The 27,195-nt window shown below is 38.9% G+C and overlaps 1 protein-coding gene across 1 annotated transcript in view; it reads right to left on the reverse strand.

Moving 5' to 3' along the window:
- Positions 1-26,955, reverse strand: part of REEP3 (receptor accessory protein 3) — a 51,996-nt gene extending 25,041 nt beyond the window's left edge. Inside the window, exon 1 of the mRNA XM_024765235.1 lies at positions 26,889-26,955. Coding sequence (XP_024621003.1) covers positions 26,889-26,948 — 60 coding nt within the window. The 5' untranslated portion in view covers positions 26,949-26,955. The remainder of the gene's footprint in view (positions 1-26,888) is intronic.
- Positions 26,956-27,195: the final 240 nt, after the last annotated feature.

Below are 27,195 nucleotides of genomic sequence, written 5' to 3' on the forward strand. Positions count from 1 at the left end.
ACCAGGAAGTGGGCCCTCACCAGACATGGGGTCTGCTGGCACTTTGATCTTGGACTTCTCAGCCTCTTAAACTGTGAGAATAAATTTCTGTTGTTTATAAACCACCTAGACTATGGTACTTTTGTTATAGCAGCCTGAAAGAACTAAAACAGTAGTTCAGGACATCTTTACCTCTTGCCTGGAATAGAGCATCCTAAAAGGTCCTCAAGACTCTGGTATCTCTGTACCAATCCTTTTCATGGAATGCTGCCATATTAATTTTATCTTGAACTCATTCTCACAAATGAGTGAGAATATACCTTTCCACCTTCCTAAGCACAGAGACTCTCATCTCTCATGTACGTTGGATTTTCCTTAAGGGTTAAAATATCTGCTTTTCAACCTAGGTGTCCATCGACAGATGAATGGATAAAGAAGATGTGGTACATATATACAAAGGAATATTACTCAGCCATAAAAAGAAACAAAATTGAGTTATTTGTAGTGAGCTGGATGGACCTAGAGTCTGTCATACAGAGTGAAGTAAGTCAGAAAGAGAAAAACAAATACCGTATGCTAACACATATATATGGAATCTAAAAAAAAAAAAAGGTTCTGAAGAACCTAGGGGCAGGACAGGAATAAAGATGCAAACGTAGAGAATGGACTTGAGGACACGGGGAGGGGGAAGTGTAAGCTGGGACGAAGTGAGAGAGTAGCAGCGACATATATACACTACCAAACGTAAAATAGCTAGCTAGTGGGAAGCAGCCACGTAGCACAGGGAGATCAGCTCGGTGCTTTGTGACCACCGAGAGGGGTGGGATAGGGAGGGTGGGAGGGAGGGAGACGCAAGAGGGAGGGGATATGGGGATATATGTATAGGTATAGCTGATTCACTGTGTTATACAGCAGAAACTAACACAACATTGTAAAGCAATTATACTACAATAAAGATGTAAAAATAAAACCCTCCACTTTCTCAATAATACACAAAACTATGGCTAACAATAATACACAAAACCATGACAACCATAGGCCAGCGACTGTACTAAGTGCATCGCATATATTAATTCACTTATCCCCACAACAACATTATGAAGTAGAAAACAATTACATGATTATAAGGAAACGGTGGCAGAGAGAGGTAAAATGACTTAGTCAAGCTGCCCGACTCTGGAATTGGTGCTATTAACCAATTTTGCCACGTACAGAAAGAAATGTGAGGAATTGCTGAATGCGAGGTCCAAGAATAACCACTACTTCCCTTGTTCTCATCCCAATAAGATGACAAAAAAACAAAAATTAGGTCTCTATAATTAGCTAGAAAATTGACCTATTTAGTTTTAATACAGATGCTTGTTTGGGTATTCCATAAACAATAAGGAACTATAACTCAGGTAGCTTTAACAGTTTTCTATGTTCATGGAGAAATCAATTAATAATAGCCAAGAAAAACTTTTGAAGCAATGTGTTGTGACATATGCGTAATAATTTACCCAAGAGCTTAGAAAACTGCCTGAAGCAAATAGTAGGGCACGTTATCTCTATTTAAAATACAAAGAAATTGATTTATAAGATTATCATCTCAAATTAAAAAAGAAAGTTAGACCAAATATTCTCTTTAGTTTTTCACTTTTCATAAGTTATCTTAAATCCCTCACTGCTGCCAGCCCAGTTCCAAGCTTTTGTCCCAATATGGGGATTTTCTTCCAGGGCTAAAATCCTATGTGTTTTTTCTCCCCGCCCCTTTCTATTTAAAGGAAAGTGAGGCTCTCACATGAGTTCGTTCATTTAGCTTTTCCAAATCAAACAGTAATTTAGTACTCTTACCATTCAATTGTATTCACAAGGTTATCCCCTCAAAAAGAAATGAAGAAAAAAAGCCCCTGCAAACAAAACAACACACTTTCACTGAGCTAGAAGGGACCCTGGTGGCGATCAAGTTTTTTGAACTACATAAGCCTTTATTGAAAAAAATTGTAAAACAATTACAAAAAAACCAGCTCTGGTTGGTCCTCCCATTCTACCCACCGTCGGACTCCTGAGGAAACTCCAAGAAACCCTATTGCTCCATGGGGCAGAGTTCGAAAATAAGTAACCTGGCAAACTCCTCTCATTTTACTGAGGGCCAAAGTAAGCACGTTGTGCAAGGTCGCCAAGCTGGGAAATGGGCGCAGGAGGGCACAGTCTACTTTGAAGCCTGAACCAGGCAGATTTTCAAACAAGCAGCTGCCATCAGACCAATCTTTTCAGCTCTCTCTTCCCTCTCCGATACTCAGCCTGGGGATTTCAGTGTAAACTTTACCACCTTCTTTCCTGGGAAAGTGGTGGCTTGAGTTAAATGGTCTCTCTCATAGGAACTTTAGGAAACTTTCAGAAAAATAAATGATTTAAGTCAACGCTTGTTATTTTTCATTATTTTACTATTTCACAACCGTCATTATGGTTGTGATCTTCCAAATGGATAACAACAATAAAAAATACCCCACAAGGCTTCCCTGGTGGCGCAGTGGTTGAGAGTCCGCCTGCCGATGCAGAGGACACGGGTTCGTGCCCCTGTCCGGGAAGACCCCACATGCCACGGAGCGGCCGCGCCCGTGAGCCATGGCCGCTGAGCCTGCGCGTCCGGAGCCTGTGCTCCGCAAAGGGAGAGGCCACAGCAGTGAGAGACCCGCGTACCGCAAAAAAAAAAAACAAACAAAAAAACCCCAAAAAACAACAACCCACAAATAGTCATAATTTACCTGTTAATAGGGTTGAGCAGAGGTGAAAGGAACTGCACAGATACCTAATGTTTGGTGATACTCCCTGAAAGACTACTTCTCAAATAGACTAGAGCTGCTACAGTCCCACAGGTTTCAAAAGCACCCTGGCTTCAGTAAAGTCAAGTGTTAATTCAGTTTTCAAATTCATTTAAAACCCCATCAAATAAATAAGTACTTTCACGTATATAATGTTTATCTCTAAAAAGAAAAAATTTATTTAGGTTGTGAGAATATGCAATAATGCCAAAAATTAAAAAAGGGAGAAAAGAAGAAAAAGAAGGCTCTATCTTTTTAGTTAAAAAACAACAACAAACTATATACTCAATAGGGTATTCCTAGACATTTCCCTGAGGTATCGGCTACAATTTTATATAAGCAAAACTCCATGGTTCTAATTTATCTTTAATGAATATATTCTTTGACAATCTGCTCTCATAAACTTATGGATTTTTTTTGTTGTCCTCATTAGAAAGATGGACCTTAAATATAGTTGAGTTGAGGTAATAATTAAATGAATTCAATGAGTGTGTGTTATTCACAGGAACAAGCACAAAGAAAGTTAACCTTGAAAAGATATTGCTTTCTTTTTTCAGTTAATGGTTGGGATTTTATACCAAATGATTACTCAGCAAAGCTTTCATTAAAACTATACCTCAGGGCTGCTCAGCCTACTGTTTAAGGTCTAGCCCAAAGGAAATAACAGAAAGAAGTCAAGGAGAGAAAGAAAAGAAGGAAGGAAGAAAGGAAGGAAGGAAGGAAGGAGGGAGGGAGGGAGAGAAGGGAAGGAGGGAGGGAGGGAGGGAAGGTAGGAAGGAAGGAAGAAAGAAAAAAGAGCAAGTCACAAAATTAGAATTATAAATATGTGGAGACAAAATATTCTTTAGATCGACAGAAAACATCAATAACAAAATGCAATACTAAAACAAAAAACTAGTAGGAAAACAATCACACTGATAATCTTATGACTGTATATAACCAAATATAATAGAAATAAGTGTCATTAAAATGTTATGCAAATAAAAGACTGTAACTTAAAAGGTAACTGTAATAAACCACAATCTACCTTTAAAATTACTGGAAAAAAAAATTGATGTTAAGATAGTGGGAACAAGTATTATTTCTTTCCAGTTCAGAAACAATTGGTAAAATCGACAAAACTGTTGTTTAGATATCTTCATGAGAACAATGAGTAGTAAGAAAGCTACTCAGCTTTTTCTTAAAATTCTCTTTGATTCCAGGGAATTGAATTATCCAGCAAGGTGGAGCTTATACCTATAAGCACTAAGATGGACACACACACACATCCTACTTTTGATTAATCTTTCATATCAAACATAATTTAGACTATTCCTAAGGACTCAGGTGGGCTCATTATATATAACACTCATTGACACAACTGTAGCAAACCCTACCTACTTCACATCACGGGAATAGAAACAGGAATATAACAGCTTCTGTCCTCAAGGAGTTAACATTTTACTGGGGAGAAAAACAGGTAAATAACAGTGATTTTAAAAATGTTCTTCTGTTTTTACTACATTAGATGCCCTAGTTCCCAGTATGAGTCAAGAGCACAAGTTTGAGGAAAGCTTATTAAAGGGACTATTTATAAAGTTGTGGGTGAGGTTCAGGAAAACCAACAAAGGATAGTAGTTCACCCTTGAGCTAGAGACAGCAGGAACTGACGTTATCCCCTTGGTGTGAAGAAGGGAGGACAGGGAAGGGTTTCATGGGATCCAGACAGGGTAACCGTAGGGGAGAGCTGTAGCCTCAGGTAGACAGTCACAGCCAACCTGCGGTGGCAGGGAGACCAGTACTCCGACTGCACGCTCACCCTGCCATCTGATCTTCTGCAGGAGCCTCTCATGAGCCAAACCCAAAGGGAAGTCAGACATAATGCAGCCTGTAAGGATCGGCCTCCTGGGCCCCAAGTGAGGCAGAGCAAGGTGGAGCGTGGGGAAGAAACTCCCCTGGAGGGGCAGGTGGTACGTCCCAGCGCTATTCAGCCTGTCTGCTCTTGGAAACATATCAGGAATCAAAGTCATTTCTCACCCCTTCCACGGACACCTCCCCAGGGCACATGACCATCATCTCCTGTCTGGATTATCCCTATAGCGCCCTAACTGATCGCTCTGCTTTTTCGGGTCTTTTGCACACATCACTGAGTGTCTCCTTAACGAGCAGGTCATTCCTTTGCTCAAACCCCTCCGATGACCCCCCTCACGATTCTTACCTCAGCCTACAAGGCCCTGTGGATCTGGCACCTCAGCTGCCTCTCTGGCCTCATCTTCTCCTCCTCCTCCTTCCCTTGTTCTGCTCCAGTCACATTGGCCCTTTACTGTCCTTCCTGTGTACAGTAATGTTCCTGCCTCAGGGCCTTAGTACATGCTATTTCCTTGTTGAAATGCTCTTCCCTCAGTTTCTCACTTGCTTCAGGTCTCTGCTCAAATATTTATCCAAGAGGCCTTTCCTGACCACTTGTTTAAAATAACAATGTCGTTCTAACTCCCTTATCATGACTTATTTTTCTCTTTAGCACATATCACATACCATAGACACATCTAACAAATATTCAATTTTTTTTCCTGCCTTTCCTCACTAGAATGTAAACTCCAAGAGGACAAAGACTTTCATTTTTTTCACTACTACATTTTTTTCACTACTAAATCCTCTGCGCCTGCAATTCATAAACATATGAATTGTTGCATGAATATGGGGCTGCACAGAGCTTAGTGTGCTCCTTTACGTCAGGACTACAAAAGGCTGGACAGTAGACAAGAGGTAAAGACATGACAATTAAATATAGAGGAGTCTTTTAAGAGACCTGGTTTAAAAAGAAAAAAAAAAGGGGAAATAAAAAATATCAGGAGGCAAAAGGAAAGCATGTGTACAGCCTCAAGGACTGAACATTTTACTGGAAAGATAATGAGATTCAAATTATGAGAAAGCAGGAATACTTAATGGAACAAGATCTTGAATGAGACAGACAAGAATAATATTAGAAAGAAGAGTGGGATCAAGAAAGAAGCAGGGGGACTTCCCTGGTGGCACAGTGGGTAAGACTCCACACTCCCAATGCAGGGGACCCAGGTTCGATCCCTGGTCAGGGAACTAGATCCCACATGCATGCCACAACTAGGCGTTCACATGCCACAACTAAGAAGCCCACGTGCCACAACTAAGACCCGGCGCAACCAACCAACCAACCAAATAAATAAATAAATGTTTAAAAAATAAAAAGAAACAGGGATGCATATTCCTCTGGGATAGAAGGAAAAGAAAAGAAGAGTGGCCATGTTGGGAAGAGGGCTGAAGTGGTTCATAGTTGAGGACCTCTATCTTTACTCTGCAGTAGGAGGGCAGGTCATATTTTAAGGCTGGGGATGGGTGGGAAGGACAGTGGACTTGAAAAGAGTAGTAAAGGTTTTTACAAGTTGTCTATATGGATGGAAAAAGACCTGCCTAGTGTAGAGATGGAAGAGGTTATGTGACCAAGGATGCTCTCCACTGCACTGGGTGTCAGAGCTAGGGGGCTGCAAAGAAAGGTCTAGGGTGGTGAAACAAGACAGGTGTGGAGATGACAGCTTGCTGTCCATAAAAAGACAGAATAACGGAGTGGCGGCTGGGGAGTGGCCCAGCCAGGGCCGTGCTTCTCAGTCTAACTTCTGAGGGAGGAAGGGCCACGTGTCCTGTTCTCACCGACAGAATCTTAGCTGAGGCTTTTGAGTAGGGCTGGGTCTCCCCCACAGGCTCTCTCCCTTCCTGTGGCTGGGAGGGCAGGGGGCAGAGCAACCTTGGAATCTATTTGTTCAAGATGGGCAGGGCCCTAGTTCTTACACGGTTGCTTGAGAAGCATTTCTTGCTGAAGTCAACACTAACCTGGACCGTCAAGTGAGAGAGGAAAACATTTCTGTATTCCCTCGGCCGTTGCATTTTTTTCCCGCATTTTGTAATTATAGCAGCTTAGCCTACCCTAATATAAAAGGCTATCCTCTAGTCTCTATGGAGAGTGAGAGAGCAAGGCCATAGTAGCCACGGTTCCAGAACTAGGTGGACATTGGTCACAGTGCCATTGGCTGCCATCTGTGACATAGCTAATGCCCTGGTTGGCAGTGATGGGTGCTACAACCACAGTGATGTGGAAATGGAGAAGAGGACTTTCCTTTTAAGAAACTCTGGCTGAGATATCCCCAGGGGACTCTCAGAAGTATTGGGGAAGAAACTGGAGGATAGGCAAGATTGATATTCTCATGCAGCAGACTGGGGCAGAGTCAGAGAAATACTATTTCAAATTACTATTGTGATCCTTTGGCAAGTGTGGCTTCTATCTGGGTGAATTTGTTATCATTTGTATTGTCAGTATATGTGACTTAAGGCAATCCCCTGCTACTTTCAGTAGGCCAAGGAATCAGATAAATAAGCTTGTTAGAAATATGCATAAAGTTTAAAGTCATTATATTCTGAGTGGTAGGCCAAGATATCCAAAAAATAAAATGCATAAAAGTCGGTGGGAAGACTACATGAAAAAAGTTGTTCAATGGTCTATTCTGCCTACTTTGTTTTGTTTTCTTTCCCAGGAGTACACCTAATGCCTACTACAGTACCTGGTACAAAATAAATGCTCAAAAATATTTATTTAAAGAATTAGTGACCAGGGCTAACTTATAAGCAAGAATATAATTTCCATTTTCCCGAAGTATTTGGTAATAAAGTTCTTTTGAAGTGGTCACAATGAAATGGCAATCACTTATCAATTTTGGGACACTTTACCCACTACATGTTTCATTACTAGAGAAATGTGATGAATGTTTTAATTAAAAATAAAATATTTATAAATAAAAGATTACTCAAATAGAATGTTAAAATCATTTAAATATCAAAATGAATTTATTTTCTAAGAAAATGTACTTCTGTAATTAGGCAAGTTCTTCTGAAAATTATGGAGTCAACTGTGATATAAATAAAACCATAGTATCTAAAATTACATTCTGGTTTACATAGTGCATGGATCAGATTATCCTACTTAACAAGCCAGCATTTGCTGTATTACTCAAAATCCATAAGGCTTTTATAAAGACTTAGCATTTCGGAAACCCAGACAGTCATGTGATAGTGTTCTTGCTTTACTCTCTGCAAGGAATTAGGATAGTTTAAGCCTGAGTGAATACTGTAAAATGAATGTACTCATAGGCTAAATTTACTATCAAAAGACCATGCTCCATTTAATAGGTATGCGTTTACCTACCCCTGATGCCAAAAGAAAAGTAGGCCTCATTTCATGGGTTTTGAACATTTTTCAACAAAACAAGTTTTTATGATTTAACATTCTTAGACAAAATTTTTAATGAAATTGACTTAGATCCCAGGACAAACAAATAAAGCAAACAAAAAGTGAACTGTGACTGTAAAATAATCCTCATGATTTCCATCACGGAAGTTGAGACCAATGCACAGGCCTATTTACATACGGGAATATCATGTTCTGATGGGAGGCTCGTTGCTATAGATTTGCGAGAGTTATGGAATAGTGGTTAGGGCATATTAATTAAAAAGCATTTTTCTTAAATTGCATCTCTATATAAGTTATTCTTGCTATGCTATGAGCATTGTGATATTATGACAGCAATGATATTAACAATGATGTATGTTAAATCAGCGGTCCCCAGCCTTTTTGGTGCCAGGGACCGGTTTCGTGGAAGGCAATTTTTCCACGGAGGTGGGTGGGGGATGGTTCAGGCAGTAAAGCGACCAACGGGCAGCGGTGGGGAGCGACGGGTAGCGGCAGATGGAGCTTCGCTCGCTCACCTGCCGCTCACCTCCTGCTGTGCGGCCAGGTTCCTAACAGGCCGTGGACCGGTACCGGTCTGCTGCCCGGGGGTTGGGGACCCCTGTGTTAAAAGATATAACTGTACTAAATGATACTTGCACGATGAAAGAAAAAGGTGATATATTAATTTGACAAGTATTACTCAGGGCCTATTACAAACAAAACCCATTGACATAAAATAGTCATAAACCTAGATGTCAAGGCATTCCTACCCCCAAGAAGCTTTCATGGGAGGGATGAGTAAAAGAAGACATATAAAAGGATAATAATAAGCGATCACTGGCACTTGTGTGTTGGATCCAGCATATAACTACTAATATTTTTTACATATTATATATTCATTTGCCTTGTATGAATGAAATTTCTTCATTTCCAAAGGAAAGCCTTCCCTAACTGCCTCTACCCCTCTCCAAAGGTCCTATATAACTTTTGTGCATGCTACTTTCTCTTTGTGGCATATCTGTGAAACGGTTTGTATAACATCTGTCTCTGCTTTTTGACCCTGACAACCAATAGGGACTGAAATTGTCTTGTTCATCATCATGTTCCCAGGACCTAGCACCCCTGTGCCTAGTAAAGCAAAAACAGGGGGAGCCTTTTACTTAACAGTTTCTTAATTTTAAGATCTGAATTGATGTAAGATTCAAACAAGTAACTCTGGACTGCAAACAGCAATTTATAACATACAGCATAGTCTATTTTGTCAAAGTTGTTTTCAAAGTTTTCAGAGATTAAACAACTTTCCAATGTCTCTTAATTTCAGATTCTTTGAATTATAAAGCAATTAATGCTTGTTTTTAAGAAAAAATGAAAAATTACACATGCCTAATGATTTCAATTATAACCACACTAAGTAAATCCAGGGCATAAAATGCTAAAATATGCTTCACTGGAAAAAAATATCCTTGCTGAGGCTGAAAAGAAATAAACACTGCTGAATTTCAGACCACCCAAAGAGAACTTTATTTTCCGACCATTATTAGTTATTCCCTCAAGTCAGTTCACCTAAAACACTCATTCTATACCACATTTCAGAGACCACAGACAGATCTTCTAACAGAGATTTCTTTAGAAACAGTATAGAGTTGAAAAGATTTCTCCTGTTTCACTAACATTATGCAATAATTTGGTTACTTCATAATGATTTTTCCCCATTAAAAACAAAAGAACAAAATGTGAGAAATCAAATAGAAAAACTCCCTCTTTTATCCAACCCAGATGGCTCAATTATGGGATTTTTCCCAGAGCTGTGCTAAGTTAGAAGCATGCTTGAAAACAAGCTAGTTGAATTTCATTCCACAGTGAATAAGACCTTGGTTGAAATAGTTTTTTTTTTTTTTTCTTTAAAAAGAGGGAGGGGCTTCCCTGCTGGCGCAGTGGTTGAGAGTCCACCTGCCGATGCAGGGGACACAGGTTCGTGCCCTGGTCCGGGAAGATCCCACATGCCGCGGAGTGGCTGGGCCCGTGAGCCACGGCCGCTAAGCCTGCGCGTCCAGAGCCTGTGCTCCGCAACGGGAGAGGCCACAACAGTGAGAGGCCCACGTACTGCAAAAAAAAAAAAAAAAAAAAAAAAAGAGGGAGAATGCGTTGGAGGTGAATATGTTAGACTAGGACTGATTTGGACCTCCTTGACTTTGGGGTACTTCTTCCCCCATTGACCCACTGTCTTCACTTTATAGCTTTCCAGGACTTGGATGTTTGGGAATCGGTTATACTTTCAGATGCTGAACTTGCAGCAACATGGTTTACCTGCCCTTTCCAGACGTCACTGCCGAAGACCTCACAGAATATCCTGTTGTTCTGAGGAAGAAAGCCTCACATTATACAGATGTATCTGGTGTTAAAATCAATTAAAATGGGGTAGATTGTAACTAGAAATGGATATTCTTTCACAAGATTGCCTTGGTCTTCCTCCATGTTCTTGAATCACAGAAGCCCCATGTATCTCATCCCTGACCTCAGTAGTTTGAGAAACTTGAGAGAAGGAAAAAGTGCAAAAATGTTTAAAAACTAGATGATAATTAATTTAAAAGGGGTGTTGAAAAGAAGATGTAAAAAGCAGGAACTGCTTACAGGAACTGTTCCCGGGAGCAGAATTTAGGAAGGAATGACCTCTGAGTTCAAAATAACTCTCTGCATCCACACTGGCTGAGAATTTGCACTTCACTTTTTGTATTACTTAAAGTCCTATTGATTTATGAGGGATAATAAATATCTAACAGAGACACCGCTCCACTTTTGATAGAACCACACAGAATTTCTCAGGATTTTAGCCTGTGACAGAGCCTATCCAGGCAGAGAGGAGTAAACGGGGCTCAATGGCCATCCTAATTGTCATGTTTCCATGCTAGATTGTCATCGTACCTTCTTTATTCCCTTAGTGTTCCCAAAGTCTTGGCCCATTACATTTCCTATTTGAGGCATTCCCAAGGGCTGGCACCACTTCTTAGGAACGTAGGTCCTCCAGTTCCTCATGCATCTTCACATGGTCAATTCCACCTTGCTATTTCCACAAGTGAACTAACCTAGCCACTAAAAGGTATGCTCTTTTCTCCAGGTGACTGACAGGGCTATGACTGACACAGTAAACGAAAATCTTCCTTCTTTAGGTAAGATACTACTTTCTATATACAAGTTGTAGCTTTATGTTATAGGCTCAACCGCATGCTTTAACATACAATAACCATTCAAACAGTAAGAGCCAGCCTTTATACCACATGGGAAAACGGCTTCATCTCGAAAAGCAAACACTGGTAAAGAAAAAACACCAAAAGCTCCAGGAAGAATAAATCTGTCATGACTGAAAGTGAGTCTGGGTTATCAAATTACTTTCCTTCAAAAGCATGTGCAGCCAGCCTCACACAGAGAACTGAGGTTCACATTTGGGTGAATGGAGAGAGAGGCAAGTTACAGAGCACTGGATAGTTGGGGTAAGGAAGGGATGGATGTGTGCCAGAGTGCAGGATAGTATGAAGACCCCAAGTAAACACAGTGAGAGGAAGAAAAAAGTGGGAGGAAAGGTACAGGAAGAAAGGTGGATGATTCTCAAGAAAAACGTCACTGATGTAGAAATTTTGTGTATGGCCAGCCCTACAACATGGAAGCTAGGAGAAAGTCCAACTCAATATCCTTACCCTCTTAATAGTATTATATGGTTAATTTTGTTAAAATATTATTTTTCTATCATATACTCCAAGTTGCTAGTCCATTTACATACAGATGTTTTCTAAAACAAACTATTTGTTATTTCATGCCCATCTTCCTACATAAACTTATACTAAAAAAAGCACAACGTGGTAATTATTCACTTTTCACAATACAGTAAGATACCTCTTAATCAATGCTTTTCGATTTGGCTGTGGATAAGAATTACTTGGGGATTAAAAAAAATTATGTAGGGCTTCCCTGGTGGCACAGTGGTTGGGACTCCGCCTGCCGATGCAGGGGACGCGGGTTCGTGCCCCGGTCTGGGAAGATCCCACATGCCGCGGAGCCGCTGGGCCCGTGAGCCATGGCCGCTGAGCGTGCGCGTCCGGAGCCTGTGCTCCGCAACGGGAGAGGCCACAACAGTGAGAGGCCCGCATACCGAAAAAAGAAAAAAAAAAAAAATTATGTAGATTCCTAGGCCCCATCATCACGTGCAGAGAGAGGGCAGCTAGGTGTTTAAAAGGCAAGCTCCAAAAGTTTTTAATATGTAAGCAGACTTGAGAACATGCACAAAATTCTTGCTACCTGAAATGCGGTCTACAGGCCAGTAGCATTGGCATCATCTGGGCACCTGCCAGAAATGCAGACTCTCAAGCCCAGGCCAGAACTACTAAATCAGAATCTGCATTTTAACAAGATCCCAGGGGGATTCCAATGCTCCTCAAAGTTTGAGAAGCACTGCAGCGGGAGGCTGCTCTGTGTTTTTTCTGAAAATATCACTTAGAAGGAGGTGGTATCATTCATGAAAAGAATGTAAGAAGAGCCTTGGGTTTGGAGAAAAGATGAACTCAGTTTTGCATGATAATGCTGTTTAGATGTAAACAGTTTAAATGTACCCTTTTTTTCATAACACTATTTAGGCACATCATCATTACAAAAAAAAAAAAACTGAAAAAAATAGAAGGAACTGAGTCTTTAGCCTACTTCTCAGATTTATAGTCAAACAACATGTCATTGGCAAAAACGTCCTTAATTGGTTCTAATAATTTATTCTGGCAATCTTCTTAAGAAGAATATAACATAATAAAACGGAATTGTTAGATCTTCACTTAAAAGATGCTATTGAAAACCTTTGGAAGTTAATATAATACTTTAAAATAAAATTACTCAACTCAATCTACTTCTGTGACTTTTCAAGACCTTTTGATGAATTTTTCCATTTTACCTGCAGAGTTTGGATCTGTGGTTTAAAAAAAAAAAGGAATCAGTCTATATTTATCCTGACAGACAAGAGACAGACAAAATTTCATATATTTGTATAATTCAATATATTTAAAAATTTTAGTTTTTCAAAAGAACTTCATCTTTTTACAATCTATTGCATTTCTGAAGTAACATCTCTCTCATGAGCTTTTAAAATTACATGAGGTTTTCTGAAAGATGTTATTTTTCTTACTTAGCTAAAATCTTCAGGAACAGCTCTAGCTTTTATACTTTCAGGAGGACCCTTCACAGTGTGATGGCAATCTGGCTGACAATCTGATTATTACAGCTGTAGTTGATGAAGCACTATATTACTAAAATTACATAATGGGAAGATGATGTACATATCTGAACATTCCAAAGGTAGATCCTGGTGTTGTGTAAAAGAGGAAACTTCCCTGCTTAAATAATGTAAAATTTAGCTGAAAAGGAAAAATAAAGAATAGGTATATCTTACATTATTAGAAAACATTCCATTTTATTTACTTATTTTTTAAAATTAATTTTTATTGGGGTATAGCTGCTTTACAACGTTGTGTTAGCTTCTACTGCACAGCAAAATGAATCAGCCATACATACACATATATCCCCTCCACTTAGGACACTACAGCGCATTAAGTAGAGTTCTCTGTGCTATAGTATGTTCCCATCAGTTGTCTATTTTATAAATAGTATCAATAGTGTATATGTGTCAATCCCAATTCCTCCCACCCCACCCCTTTCCCCCTTCATATCCATACATTTGTTTTTTACATCTGTGTCTCTATTTCTGCTTGGCAGTTAAGGTCAACTATACCATTTTTCTAGATTCTACGTATATGTGTTAATACACGATATTTGTTTTTCTCTTTCTGACTTACTTCACTCTGTATGACACTCTCTAGGTCCAAAAAAAATTTATTCTAAAATTTTAGAAAGAACTATGTTATGCATTCATTTAAAGCCCTCCATTATACAGTCTTAATTTTCTGTCACTTAAAGTTTAGCATTGCTTGCTTAAACCCTTTCTTGTTTATTTTGTCAATCCTTTTTCTACTCTTCTCCATACCTTAAGCTATTTCAAGTGTTTATCTTACTAGACTCATTGAAGGGAACAACTCTTAGATATTGTAATTCTCTTGGTTTTGTTTTTATTTTTATTTCTGCTTTTTTACTGCTTTATTCATCCTACTTTCTTTACAGATTCTTTTAATTCTGATATTCTTCTTGCTTTCTGAGTTGAATGTTTCATTATTCTTCCCTCCTGTTCAAAATAAAGGCGTTTAAAGCTATTACATTGAAGAATATAAATTGTAATATGTATTACTGTCATTTTTATTTTTGAATTCGTCTAGTACTGCACTTTTGAACTTCTCTTGTACTCATTATTTCTCCTTTTTGGAACTTATTGGGGGTTTTCTTCAAAGTAGTGAGGTAATGGTTTCTGAACAGATACGGGGGAGGCAGAACACTGGCTGCCTCTGAACACAGTTCCCCTGCAAAGAAGGCGGTGGCAGTTGAGTTTTTTGGTTGCTGTAGCTTTTATGATTTTAAGCTGTTCCATCACTAGGGATTAGGGTGGAGGTGGCTAGGTCTCCCTCCAATTTACTGCTTAACAACATTTCCTTTAATGGAAACAACGGTTTCTGTCCTTGTTTTTAAAAGTCTATTGCCATTGGCACTACAGTTAGTAAAATTCTTCCTAGATATTAGCAAAAGCCTGACTTAGCCTGTTAGGTTTAAATGTTACCATGAGAGTTTTTTTCTTTCCGTAGGTTTTGCAAAGCATTTGCATTGGAAGCTAGAAAAGGACAAGACAGCTGTGGTTGGCTAGCTCCATCTTAATGTGAAAATTGTTGGAATGCTTTCAATTTACTTCCTAAAGGTCAAGGGGTACTCTAATTCACACACACACACACACACACACACACACACACAGGAAGCCCCCAAGTGATTCTTTTAACTGTCTCAAGTAGAAGCTGTGATTTTATCACAACTTGATTTGTGAACTATAACTCAAAACAAGATATACATGTATTCATTGCATGTATTCATTGCATCAGCTAAGTTGTGGCCTTAAAATTGTCGAGGATTGAATAAATGATAATATGTATTACTACTTTAAACCTATCTCCTATGCGAACACATTTTAAAAACCAATGTTAATGGTAAAACAAGTCTTATTTGATATCACAGTATAAATCAACCACAAGTATACGACTCACAAAGTCAATTTGGAAATATGGGTAAAGATAGTAGAATGAGTACACACATTTAATTGCATTCCCCACCACAAATCTCTTTAAAGCAACAGTAAAGTGATTTTCCAAAAACATTTAAGTCCAGAAAAATATAGAAGAGAAGAGAGCATCAACATTTTTGGACCCAAGAAGGAAATGGCTGAGTAGTAACTGACTCAGGAGACTTGAGAAAACAGAATAATAAGTGGACAATGGGAAAAGCTGAGAAGCAGCCCAACTTCACACTGCAGAGCTTCCAAAAGGCTAAAAAATTGGTAACACAATTCTTGGCAAAAAAGGCAAAAGAAGGATGGCTGTAAGGATACCTGTAAGGAGCAGGTGGGCCCCTAGATGTCCTCCCACTTGAACTGTGTGGTGATGCCCCTCCCTCCCCTAGCAGGACCCTGAGGCTTATTCTCTGGAAAGGGTAAATCAGAGGATCGCTGGATTTGCAAATCTCTGGCACAGCTGACAGTAGGGCTAATAGGAATTAAGTAAAAGTTTATAAAATATTGAGTGCCCCCAACCCTTATTTTCCCACCAGAATGCCAGCAACCAAGTACCTTTCAGAATGGAAGAGTCTTCTCTGAAGAATCTGCCAGGCACAACAGAAAACATCTAAGGATATAGACATTGATAATTTTTTAAGGAAATGATTGTTATGGGTTGAGATGTGTCCCCCAAAAGATACGTCGAAGTCTGTTATAGACTGAATTCTGTCCTTCTAAAATTCACATGTTGAAGCCCTAACCCCCAGAGTAACTGTATTTGGAGACAGGAACTTTAAGGAGGTGATTAAGATTACATGAGGTCATAAGAATGGGGCCCTAATTCAATAGAACTAGTGTCCTTATAAGAAAAGTAAGAGACACCAGAGATATCTCTCTCCATGCATGCACAGAGGAGAGGTCATATGAGGACACAGAGAGAAGGTCTATAAGCTTCCTTGAGGCGTCACCAAAAACCAATCCTGATGGTACCTTAATCTTGGATTTGCAGCCTACAGAACTGTGAGAAAACAAATTTATGTTGTTGAAGCTATTCGGTGTGTAGCATTTAGTTATGGTAGCCTGAGAAGACTAATACAAAGTTCTAACCCTCAGAATGTGACCTCATTTGGAAATAGGGTCACTGAAGATATAGTTATATATATATAGTTAGTTATATATAGATATAGTTATATATAGTTAGGATGAGGTCATACTGGGGTATGGTAGTCCCTTAACCCAATATGACTGGTGTCCTTAAAAGAGGAAGAAGAGAGACTCAGAGACAAAGACACAGGAGGGGAGAACATCATATGATAATAGAGGCAGAGACTGAAGTGGAGCAGCTGAAAGATAAGGAACACCAAGGATTGTTGGCAACCACCAGAAGCTAGAAACAGGCGAGAAAGGATTCTCAACAGGTTTCAGAGGGAATGTGGCCCTGTCCACATCTAGTCACCAGAACGGTGAGACAATACATTTCTATTGTTTTAAGACACTCAGTTTGTGGCACTTCCTTATGGCAGTCCTAGGAACAATTTTTTTTTTTTTTTGCAGTACGCGGGCCTCTCACTGTTGTGGCCTCTCCTGTTGCGGAGCACAGGCTCCGGACGCGCGGGCTCAGCGGCCATGGCTCACGGGCCCAGCCGCTCCGCGGCACGTGGGATCTTCCCAGACCGGGGCACGAACCCGCGTCCCCTGCATTGGCAGGTGGAATCTCAACCACTGCGCCACCAGGGAAGTCCCCTAGGAACAAATTTAATTGCCTAGTCAGATCACCCTGTAGTGAAGATCACATTCAGCAAGCCTCTTCATGGGTATAGGACTTCGAATCAGCTTTTCATTATAATACTCAAATATGAGCAGAGAACCAAGGATCATCCAAAATCTGAGAAAATCATACATGAAAAACAGAGATTGAAACAAACAAAAAAACCAGAACTCAAAGGACAGAGACTGTAGAAAGAACATGTCTAAAAAGTAATCACTCATATCCTCAGACAAAAAGGAAGTTATTTTAAACAAAATAAGAATAGGGCGCTATCGAAAAAGGGAACATTCAGAAAATAAAAGGAGCTCTTAGAAATTAAACACATAAGATAAAATTGAGGAACTCTACCATAAAATAGAGCAAAAAAGATAGGAAAGAGAAGAAAAAAAGATCAAAACATTAGAGAATCAGTCCAAGTGGCTTTCTAACTGAGTAAAAGGAATCCCAGATAGAACAAATAGTGAAAATGAAGTGGAGAAAATCATAAAGAAATAATTTTAACCAAATTTCCAGAGCTGAAAAACAAAGGATTCCCAGATTAAAAGAGACTACTGAGGGTTTAGCAAAATTGATTATAATTGGCTCACACCGAGGCACGTCATCATGAAATTTTAAAACAATGGGGACATAGAAAAGATCCCACAAGCAGGTAAGAATCAGAATGCCTTCAGACATCTGCACAGCAACACAAGAAGCTAAAAGACAAAATTCTGAAGGAAATTCTGAAGGAACATTATTTCCAGCCTATCAACTCAAAAAAAATCTACCTCTTGGGCTTCCCTGGTGGCGTAGTGGTTGAGAGTCTGCCTGCCGATGCAGGGGACACAGGTTCGTGCCCCGGTCCGGGAAGATCCCACGTGCCGTGGAGAGGCTGGGCCCGTGAGCCATGGCCGCTGAGCCTGCGCATCCGGAGCCTGTGCTCCGCAACGGGAGAGGCCACAACAGTGAGAGGCCCGCATACCGAAAAAAAAAAAAAAAGAAAAAGAAAAAAAAATCTACCTCTCAAAAAGCCTTCTCAGGAAGAAGGCATTGCATCAAAATGAGGAAGTAAAATAAGAAAGAGAAAACAGGAGATCAAGAAGTCTAAGGATCTAAGACGAGAGTCAGTCCAGAGGGCTTCCCTGGTGGCACAGTGGTTGAGAATCTGCCTGTCAATGCAGGGGACATGGGTTCGAGCCCTGGTCTGGGAAGATCCCACATGCCGCGGAGCAACTAGGCCCGTGAGCCACAACTACTGAGCCTGCGCATCTGGAGCTCATGCTCCAAAACAAGAGAGGCTGCGACAGTGAGAGGCCCATGCACCGCTATGAAGAGTGGCCCCCACTCGCCGCAACTAGAGAAAGCCCACGCACAGAAACGAAGACCCAACACAGCCAAAAATAAATAAATAAATAAAATAATAATAAAAAAAGAGCCAGTCCAGAATAGCTAACAGATGAGAATGCACTGAGAAGAAACTCACACAACTGTCACAGAATTTGAGTCTAAATTTGCAATGAGAACAGAGGATACCAAAGAAGTGAACAAAACAAAACAAAAAAAACAAAGACAATACCAGGGAAAACAAACTATTGGGCAGAAGAATGGTCACAGTAGGATACTACAGGGATCAAAAAAATCTTATATAACAGGTACTGATTTAAATACTTTGTGTTCATTAACTCATATAATCCTCACAACCACCTGAGGAGGTAAGTACTACTACTGTTCTCATTTTCCAGATAAGGAAATTGAGGCAAAAAAATAACTTGTTCAGGGACTTCCCTGGTGGTCTAGTGGTTAAGAATCTGCCTTCCAGGGCTTCCCTGGTGGCGCAGTGGTTGAGAGTCCACCTGCCGATGCAGGGGACACGGGTTTGTGCCCCGGTCTGGGAAGATCCCACATGCCGCGGAGCCGCTGGGCCTGTGAGCCATGGCCGCTGAGCCTGCGCGTCCGAAGCCTGTGCCCCGCAATGGGAGAGGCCACAACAGTGAGAGGCCTGCGTACCACAAAAAAGAAAGAAAGAAAAAAAAAAAAGAATCTTCCTTCCAATGCAGGGGACGTGGGTTCAATCCCTGGTCAGGGAACTGAGATCTCACATGACACGGATAAACTAAGTTTGCGCGCTCTAGAGGCCCGCGTTCCACAACTACTGAGCCTGTGTGCTCTGGAGCCTGCTCGCCACCAAGTAGAGAGAAGCCCGCATGCTGCAATGAAGATCCCGCATGCTGCAACTAAGACCCGATACAGCCAAATAAATAAATAAATAAATAAATAAAAACGTGTTTAAAGATACAGCTAGTAAGGGATAGGGCCAAGATGATAAGACAAGCAGCCTGGTTCTTTATATTCCATTGCTTCTTTCTAACTTAGCCTCAATAATGTAAAGACTGAATACTGATCCAACCCAAATTACAACCTAATGACACTGGGAGGCTACAGGGAAATTATGCAAGTATACAGTGACATTGGGTAACTACTGAATCATCTTTAATAGAAGAAAGTCAACTGACGAGATCCCTCTGAAAAATTAAGAAGCAGCAATATGAGCATGTATTTAGATGTGGAAATAAATACTAAAGGATCTGGATAAAAGAATTCAAAGTAGTTGCCTCTAGAGTCAGAAATAGGGATGAGGAGGGTGGGGAACTGTTGTTTTTCATAATAAGCCTTGGACAACTGTTTGATTTAAAAATTATAAATAAGTACAGCTTTGATAAAAGCAAAAACTAAATTAAAAGTAGATCAGAAAAGAAAATAAACAGATAGGAATGTGGCCCTGAGAAAACTAATTTTCAAAAACTTAAAAAAAATCCCCCTTTAATCAGTGAGTTAATCTTTACACTTCCCAAATTATTAAAACCTTTTAATCAAATGAGTATTTTTAATCCAAAATATGAAAAGATGCCTGGGGAGCACTTTTGACAATAAAGTTCTTTACTATGTTTTTTCACTATGTTTTTTCCCTTATAACTAGTAGATAAACTTCTATCTAGTAGACAGAATTAGTAGACAACTTCAGATTTTACCAACTGACAAGAACTGTAGAACTAGCATGTAGCATGTTTGTCCACTTTCATATCACCCAAATATTGTCACAAATTAGGTCACTTTCAAAAGCCAAGTCAACAGTGTTTTAGAGGGCCTTTAAAAAAGTAATCTCCCAGGGCTTCCCTGGTGGCACAGTGGTTGAGAGTCTGCCTGCCGATGCAGGGGATATGGGTTCGTGCCCCGGTCCGGGAAGATCCCACATGCCGCAGAGCGGCTGGGCCCGTGAGCCATGGCCGCTGAGCCTGCGCATCCGGAGCCTGTGCTCCACAACGGGAGAGGCCACAGCAGTGAGAGGCCCTCGTACTGGGAAAAAAAAAAAAAAAAGTAATCTCCCAGAGTTTTCCCTGTTCTTTGTTCTTGCTCATAGTAAATCTCAGGACCAAATGTCTGATTTTGATTTGTAAGTGCTTTTAGCCAGTCTTTTTCATTGCCACTTTCTCCAACATTCTTAGAGTAAGAACATTGTTTTCCTAGAAAAGTGACAGCAATTATACACGACTTGGAAGTAAACACTCTATTTTCAAGTCATGAGACGGTATAAGCTTGAAAAAATTTGCAAAACCATTCTAATTCTTCAGTGAGTTTACATTTCAATTACTGCAAGACTGAAAGACTTTAAGTAGGCCATATCAGCCACACTATACAGGAAATTATATCCTAGGAAAGCTCCGTTTTAAAAATAGGCAAAGGAAGAAAGGAAGGTTGCCAAAATACACAGCACTTTCCATTTGCTTTGATTTGAATACAGCATCTGTTTTATCAGGTGCAATCTACTATTTGCAGGCTCAAGGGGAATGGTAGTAGTTACGGTTCGAAGAAGTAAATTAATAAAAAATGTTTGCTTTCTGAAAATAATTTTGAAGTAGATATCAGTAGAATTTAGGTAACAACCAAACATGACAAAGTAACTGGGTTTAGGGATAAGTCAGATTGCACTGTGTACTCCTTAACCCAGTAGAATCAAAGCTGAGTAACTAGACTAATCCACTTAAGAAACGTACATGCTCTTGAAACACTATTTAATATTTCTTATATACTTAGAAGTCAACTCTTCTTTCTTTTTTTATTCACTCAATAAAAAAATATTGAGTACCTACTATGTAACATGTACTGTTCTAGGTACAGGAATATAGCAATTAACAAAGCAACAGAACTCTCTATGGAGCTTATCTGGTGGGGAAGACAAATGCAAACACATATAAAAAATACAATACAGATAGTATAAAAGACTATTAAAAATATAACAGGGGAATTTTAAGAAGGTTAATTTTACTAAGAAACTACCATATACAAAGCAAATTTGGATGGGATTACCATACAAGAGAACTTTGTGAGAAAAGAGTTTTGATAAAACTTCTATAAGTCACAGGTAAAATTGGATGACTAAGTTTAGGTGAGACTCAGCAAGAAAATGATATTCAAAATTTTTGTCGGCCAAAAAAAAAAAAAAATACACCAGACCATCCAGAAAAAGATTTGCTACCTTTAGTAAAACACTTAAAAAAAAAATTTTTTTTTGTCGGAAGTAAATTTAGGTTGGAAATATTTAAAGAACTGCCAAGACTATACAGAACTTTCAAAAACTTCCCATTCCGTCTTTAACCATTTTGATCACGGTTGATTTAGATGCTTATGGGTCCTGCCCCAGTACTGATTAAGCTGCCTCATTGCTCTTCTTAGAAAATATTCATACAATTGTGGCCCCTGAAGATCTACCTCGGAATTAATCAGAGGCATATTCACTGGCTGGTTGCGAAAGCTCTTTCAACTTTTTCGTGAAGATAGAATCCTCATTTACTTTTCTAATCTGGTACCGTTCCTGCCTTAATGATCCATGTGACTCTGGGCAAGTTAATTCACTTCACTGAGCCTATAATATTCTAATATTCCTTACTACTTTATAGAGTTGTAGTGAGGGCCAGTGAGATATTGTAGTATGCAGAATAATGTCCCCCACCCCAAAGATGCCCATGTCTTAAGCCCTGGAATCTATGAATATGTCAGGTTGTGTGTTAAAGGAGAAATCAGGCTGGAGTTGGAATTCAGGTTTGCTAATCAGCTGACCCTCAGACTGAGAGAGGAGCCTGGATTACTCAGGTGAATCCAGTGTAGTCACCAGAGGCTGTATAAGTGGAAGAGGAAGGCAGAAGGGAGAACCAGAGTTGGCAGCTTGTTCCTGGCTTTGAAGATGGAGGAATACAGCCATAAGCCAAGGAGTGTGGGCAGCCTATAGAAGTTAGCAAAGATAAGGAAACTGATTTTCCCCTGTAGCCTCACCAAGGAATGTAGCTGTGGATCCATTTCAGATTTTTGACCTCAGAGACTGTAAGAGAATACACTTGTGTTGGTTTAAGCCAGTGTGTGGTAATTGTTATAGTAGCAATTGGAAACAGTAATATACAAAAGTATTTTGAAATTGGTAGGAAATTATATAAATGTAAGATGTTATCTTTCTAGTATTATATCTGCTTAGTCTCTTCAGCAGACTTGATGGCAGACAACTTGGTCACCAGGAGGTCTCTAGAGCTGTATCAAATTTCCTTGTCAAAAGCAGATTCCTGCCTTTCCTGTTTCAGTGCCTATTTTTGCGATCGCTCTAGCTCTCGTTTAATTTGTGAAGCAGAGTTGATTACCATGCAATAATCAAACCAATGCCAGCCACCTGCCTTTCTAGTTGCCTAGTTTCTCTTCAATTACTCATGATTCTGATATTCCCAAAGGGATGGTTAAGGAAACTTTTTCCAATAATAGCATTTAAGTCTCAGCAGTTACATCTTGGGGTTGAATCCCTTACTGAGGATAGCTTTGAATAGGGGAACACCTGGACATTCTTAGAAGCTTTAGCTTCTTGATGTTCTTTCCAAGATAATTAAGACTTTCAGATACCCTGGTTAATATTGTTCAAAAATGCTAAAAACTTCCTTAAAAAACGGAAAAGAACAGGCTATAGATTTAAAAAAAAGGCTTTTAAATGACCCTAAAAGTGATATAATAATGCTCTGCGGCTGGAATAGGAAAGAGATACTAGAAATCTTAATGATATAAGGTTAGAAAAAAAAATTCCCTTGTTGATTTTGCTCCATCGCAGTGTCAACAACAAATTGGCCCTTGCCATTGGTACTTGCCAACAACAACAAAAAACTTTTCCAGATTTGTAATACTGTAGCAAGATTATGTATAGATAATTCTTAACTTTGTTTATGAGTTATTCTGTAAAAGCTGTGCAAGGCAATAGGTGAAGTATATCTCCAAATAAGCATATATGCAGATATGTATGTATATCAGTACATGTCAAGTCTTATAGTTTTTTCATCAGTTTGAATAAGAATGTTAATAGATTCTCTTCCATAGGTTACATTATCTTTTTTTTTTTAATTTTTTTTATTTATTTTTTTACATTATCTTTAACTTATGAAGCAGAATTAAAATTTCAGGGTTGGGGGCTTCCCTGGTGGCGCAGTGGTTAAGAATCCGCCTGCCAATGCAGGGGACACAAGTTCAAGCCCTGGTCCAGGAAGATCCCACATGCCGTGGAGCAACTAAGCCTGTGTGCTACAACTACTGAGCCTGTGCTCTAGAGCCTGAGAGCCACAACTACTGAAGCTCGTGTGCCACAACTACTGAAGCCCGTGCACCTAGAGCCTGTGCTCCGCAACAAGAGAAGCCACCGCAATGAGAAGCCCGCGCACCACAACGAAGAGTAGCCCCGGCTCTCAGCAACTAGAGAAAACCCGCGTGCAGCAGCGAAGACCCAATGCAGCCAAAAATTAAATGAATTAATAAATTAAAAAATTTCAGGGTTAGACCATTCTTATTAATCCCAAATTTATAAAATAATCTAGTAATAAAAATTTATAGACCAATCTAGTAATAAAAATTGAGTGTTGCATTAAGGGATAAAACTCACAAATCCATGTTTTTAAGTCCTTAAAAGTTAACATTAATAAAGTTAAATTGACGCATAGTAAGAAAGACTAATATTTTTATAATGGTTCTTAGACCAATACCTAAATAACACCATATTTTCTGCCCTTTTAGCATTAATTAACACATAACGGGTCTGTTTCTTTTTATTATAATTTGTTATGAATACCTTTATATTTCTTCTTGCTAACTTACCTTTTATCTTAGGAGATGGTTATTTGTGTGCCTGCTGATAATACCCTTATATTATTAAAGCTTCATTTTCAACTTGTACTTAACTTTTTTTCCCAACAAAAACATTGCACATTTGGGAAGGAAGATAGGAGAATACCTCAAGCAGAAATAGGTACACAAAGACACACAGAGGCTTACCAGTTATTGTTTACCCTGGGTGTATAAAACTCTATAGGTAAGATGGACCCAGAGTTGAGAAACATATCACCATGTACTTCAACTATATAATTAATTAGGTTCAGAAAAAGGATCTCATTTAATAACAGTATCATAGACATTTCAAATAAGGATCACTGTTTTGGCCAGTACAATTATTAAGTACTAGCCAGTTGTATACTTCCAGCTCATATTTTCGTGGTGTTTGGAAATGAAGAGCAACTCTTATTTTTATCTTTCAAAAGAGAATTCCAATTAAATTCAAATATGACACCGTAAGGCAAAGTGTTGTCTATGTACTAGCGCCAAGGCTGTGAATTGTTGCTGTTTTGCTTTAAATACAAAATTGTCAGTAATTTCAGGTCTACTGAATCTAATAATAAAAAAAAGTTGGGGGCTTCCCTGGTGGCACAGTGGTTGAGAGTCCGCCTGCCGATGCAGGGGACACGGGTTCGTGCCCCGGTTCGGGAGGATCCCACATGCCGCGGAGCGGCTGAGCCCGTGAGCCATGGCTGCTGAGCCTGCGCGTCCGGAGCCTGTGCTCCGCAATGGGAGGGGCCGCAACAGTGAGAGGCCTGCGTACCACCAAAAAAAAAATAAAGTTGAGGTTGTATTTCGTATGTTCTTGGGGTTTCGTTTCATTTTTCTAGTAATTATTTTTAAATTTTATTTTAAAAAGTATTTGTCTATGACTTAATGGAAATTATTTAAAAAGAAAACAAAAAGTCCCAAACTGGTCCTATACCACAGGTAGCTTGAGAGCCACTGTTAACTGAAGAAACTTGCTTGTTTCTAAAAACTAAAGTATGTCAGTACCATAAAACAATATTTGAAGAATTTATTTATTAATACATGGCCTTTCAAGCCATTAACAATTACTTTAAATTACTAGGACTTAATGTGGTTCCATCTCTTAAGACTGCACCAATCTTAGATCCAAGAGATAAATATATATATTAAAAGGACAGAAAAATTTCAGAGCTCAACTGAATAACCTCTCTACCTCTGCTAGGTATATTCCACCATTCTAATTAATTTGTGTATACTTTACTTCAAAATTAGTTTTATACAGAAGATAAAAAGTGAATATAAATGTTCAATAGGATGGGTTAGCTATAGAGGTTTCAGAGCCTCCCCCTACTCAAAATACAAGAACAAACTACCCTGAACAAATAGAATAAAGAATATTTTCTCTGGTCATTCAATAAGTTGGATGACAAGGCTACCATCCAAGATCCCTTGTAAAGAACCATGGCTATATATCCAAGAGAACTGAAATTAGATACTCAAACAAAGCCTTGTACACAAATGTTTATAGCAGCACTACTCGTAATACTAAAAAGCTGGAAGCAATGCAGATGTATGTCAATGGATAAATGCAGAAACAAAATGTTCTATGTGCATACAGTTTTACTCAGCCATAAAAAGGAATGAAATAATGATACATGATATAATGTGGATGAATCCTGAAAACATTATCCTAGGTAAAAAGAAGCCAGACACAAAAGGTCACATATTACATGATTCAGTTTATATGAAATACCCAGATTCCATACAAACAAAGCAGACAGGTGGTTGCTAGGGGCTGGGGGGCAGGGGCAGTGTGACAAGTAACTGCTTAACGGGTATGTTGTTTTATTTTGGAGTGATGAAAAATCTTTTGGAAGTAGATAGAAGTAGTGTTTGCACAAGATTGTGAATGTAGTGAATGCCACCAATTGTTCACTATGAAATGGTTAGTTTTATGTTACCTGAATGTCACCTCAATTAAAAAAAGAACCACAGCTACTGATGTGCAGTTCTCAGTGTTGACTGCTTACCCCTGTTGATTTAACCACTCATAAGCTATGCTTTTGCTATTCTCTGAAAATTCCCTTCATCACAAATAGTAAACTTATGCCAGGATTTATAGGTGGGGAAGCCCATTTACCATTGAACATTATGGATAAAATTGGGAGGGAGAACTTACAGAAATGTGTAAATAAATGAATGAATAATAAAGAAAGGAAGAAAATTTTAAAAATTAGTGAAATTAAAAAAAAAACAGTTAAGGAATGGGGAAGAGGAAAGTAAAAGAGAAAAGAAACATTGATGACTGAAGAGGAAATCGTTGCAAATATAGTAGGATTCAAGAAGAAAAAAGATTGTAATTGTCAGTAGTCATGAGGTATCTATGTATTTAAATCAATTAGAAAGGGACAAAACAACTATGAAGGAAGAAAAAAGGTTTTGGGACCAGAGAGATATTCTTGGTATACCTATCCATTTACAAGACTAAAAAACAGACAATTTACCAACCTCTTATTTTACTGGGACTTAAAGTCTAAATGAATAAGAGATCCAATTACTCATTTGGGGATCGTACTTATTTAAATGCCAACTGACAGCAAACTATTTTTGAAACTCCACTTTGCAATTGTATTCAAAATTAGTTTTAAAAAAAGACTTAACTTTATTACATTTATATCACATTTTAAACCCAAAACATTATTCCAGCTGTTTCTAAAATAATGGCAGTTTTTCTAGTATTGTATATAATGGATACATTCAACTAGAATTGATCACTCACAAAACTATACTTACATACTCCTTCACATTTTTTGTTTTCACAGCTTTGTATGAATAATATGCAGGATAAAGCATTCCAAACACCAACCTAAAAGTAAAAAGTACAAGAGGACTAATCAAACATAATAATGCTTTTAACAGCTCATGAAAATTTCACCTAATAGAAAAGTAGAAAGTACATGGAGAACATATGACAGTGTAAATGTGTATGAAAACTTTGTGTATAAACTAAATCCACTCAGAAAAGCAAACTAAAAATACAATTTTTGTTAAACAAAAAGATGGTTTCAATATTCTAGGTAGTTTCATGGGAAAAAAAGAT

Source organism: Neophocaena asiaeorientalis, unplaced genomic scaffold (genome assembly GCF_003031525.2).
Source record: "Neophocaena asiaeorientalis asiaeorientalis breed wild unplaced genomic scaffold, Neophocaena_asiaeorientalis_V1.1 scaffold183, whole genome shotgun sequence".
In the NCBI taxonomy this organism is placed as follows: Eukaryota; Metazoa; Chordata; class Mammalia; order Artiodactyla; family Phocoenidae; genus Neophocaena; species Neophocaena asiaeorientalis.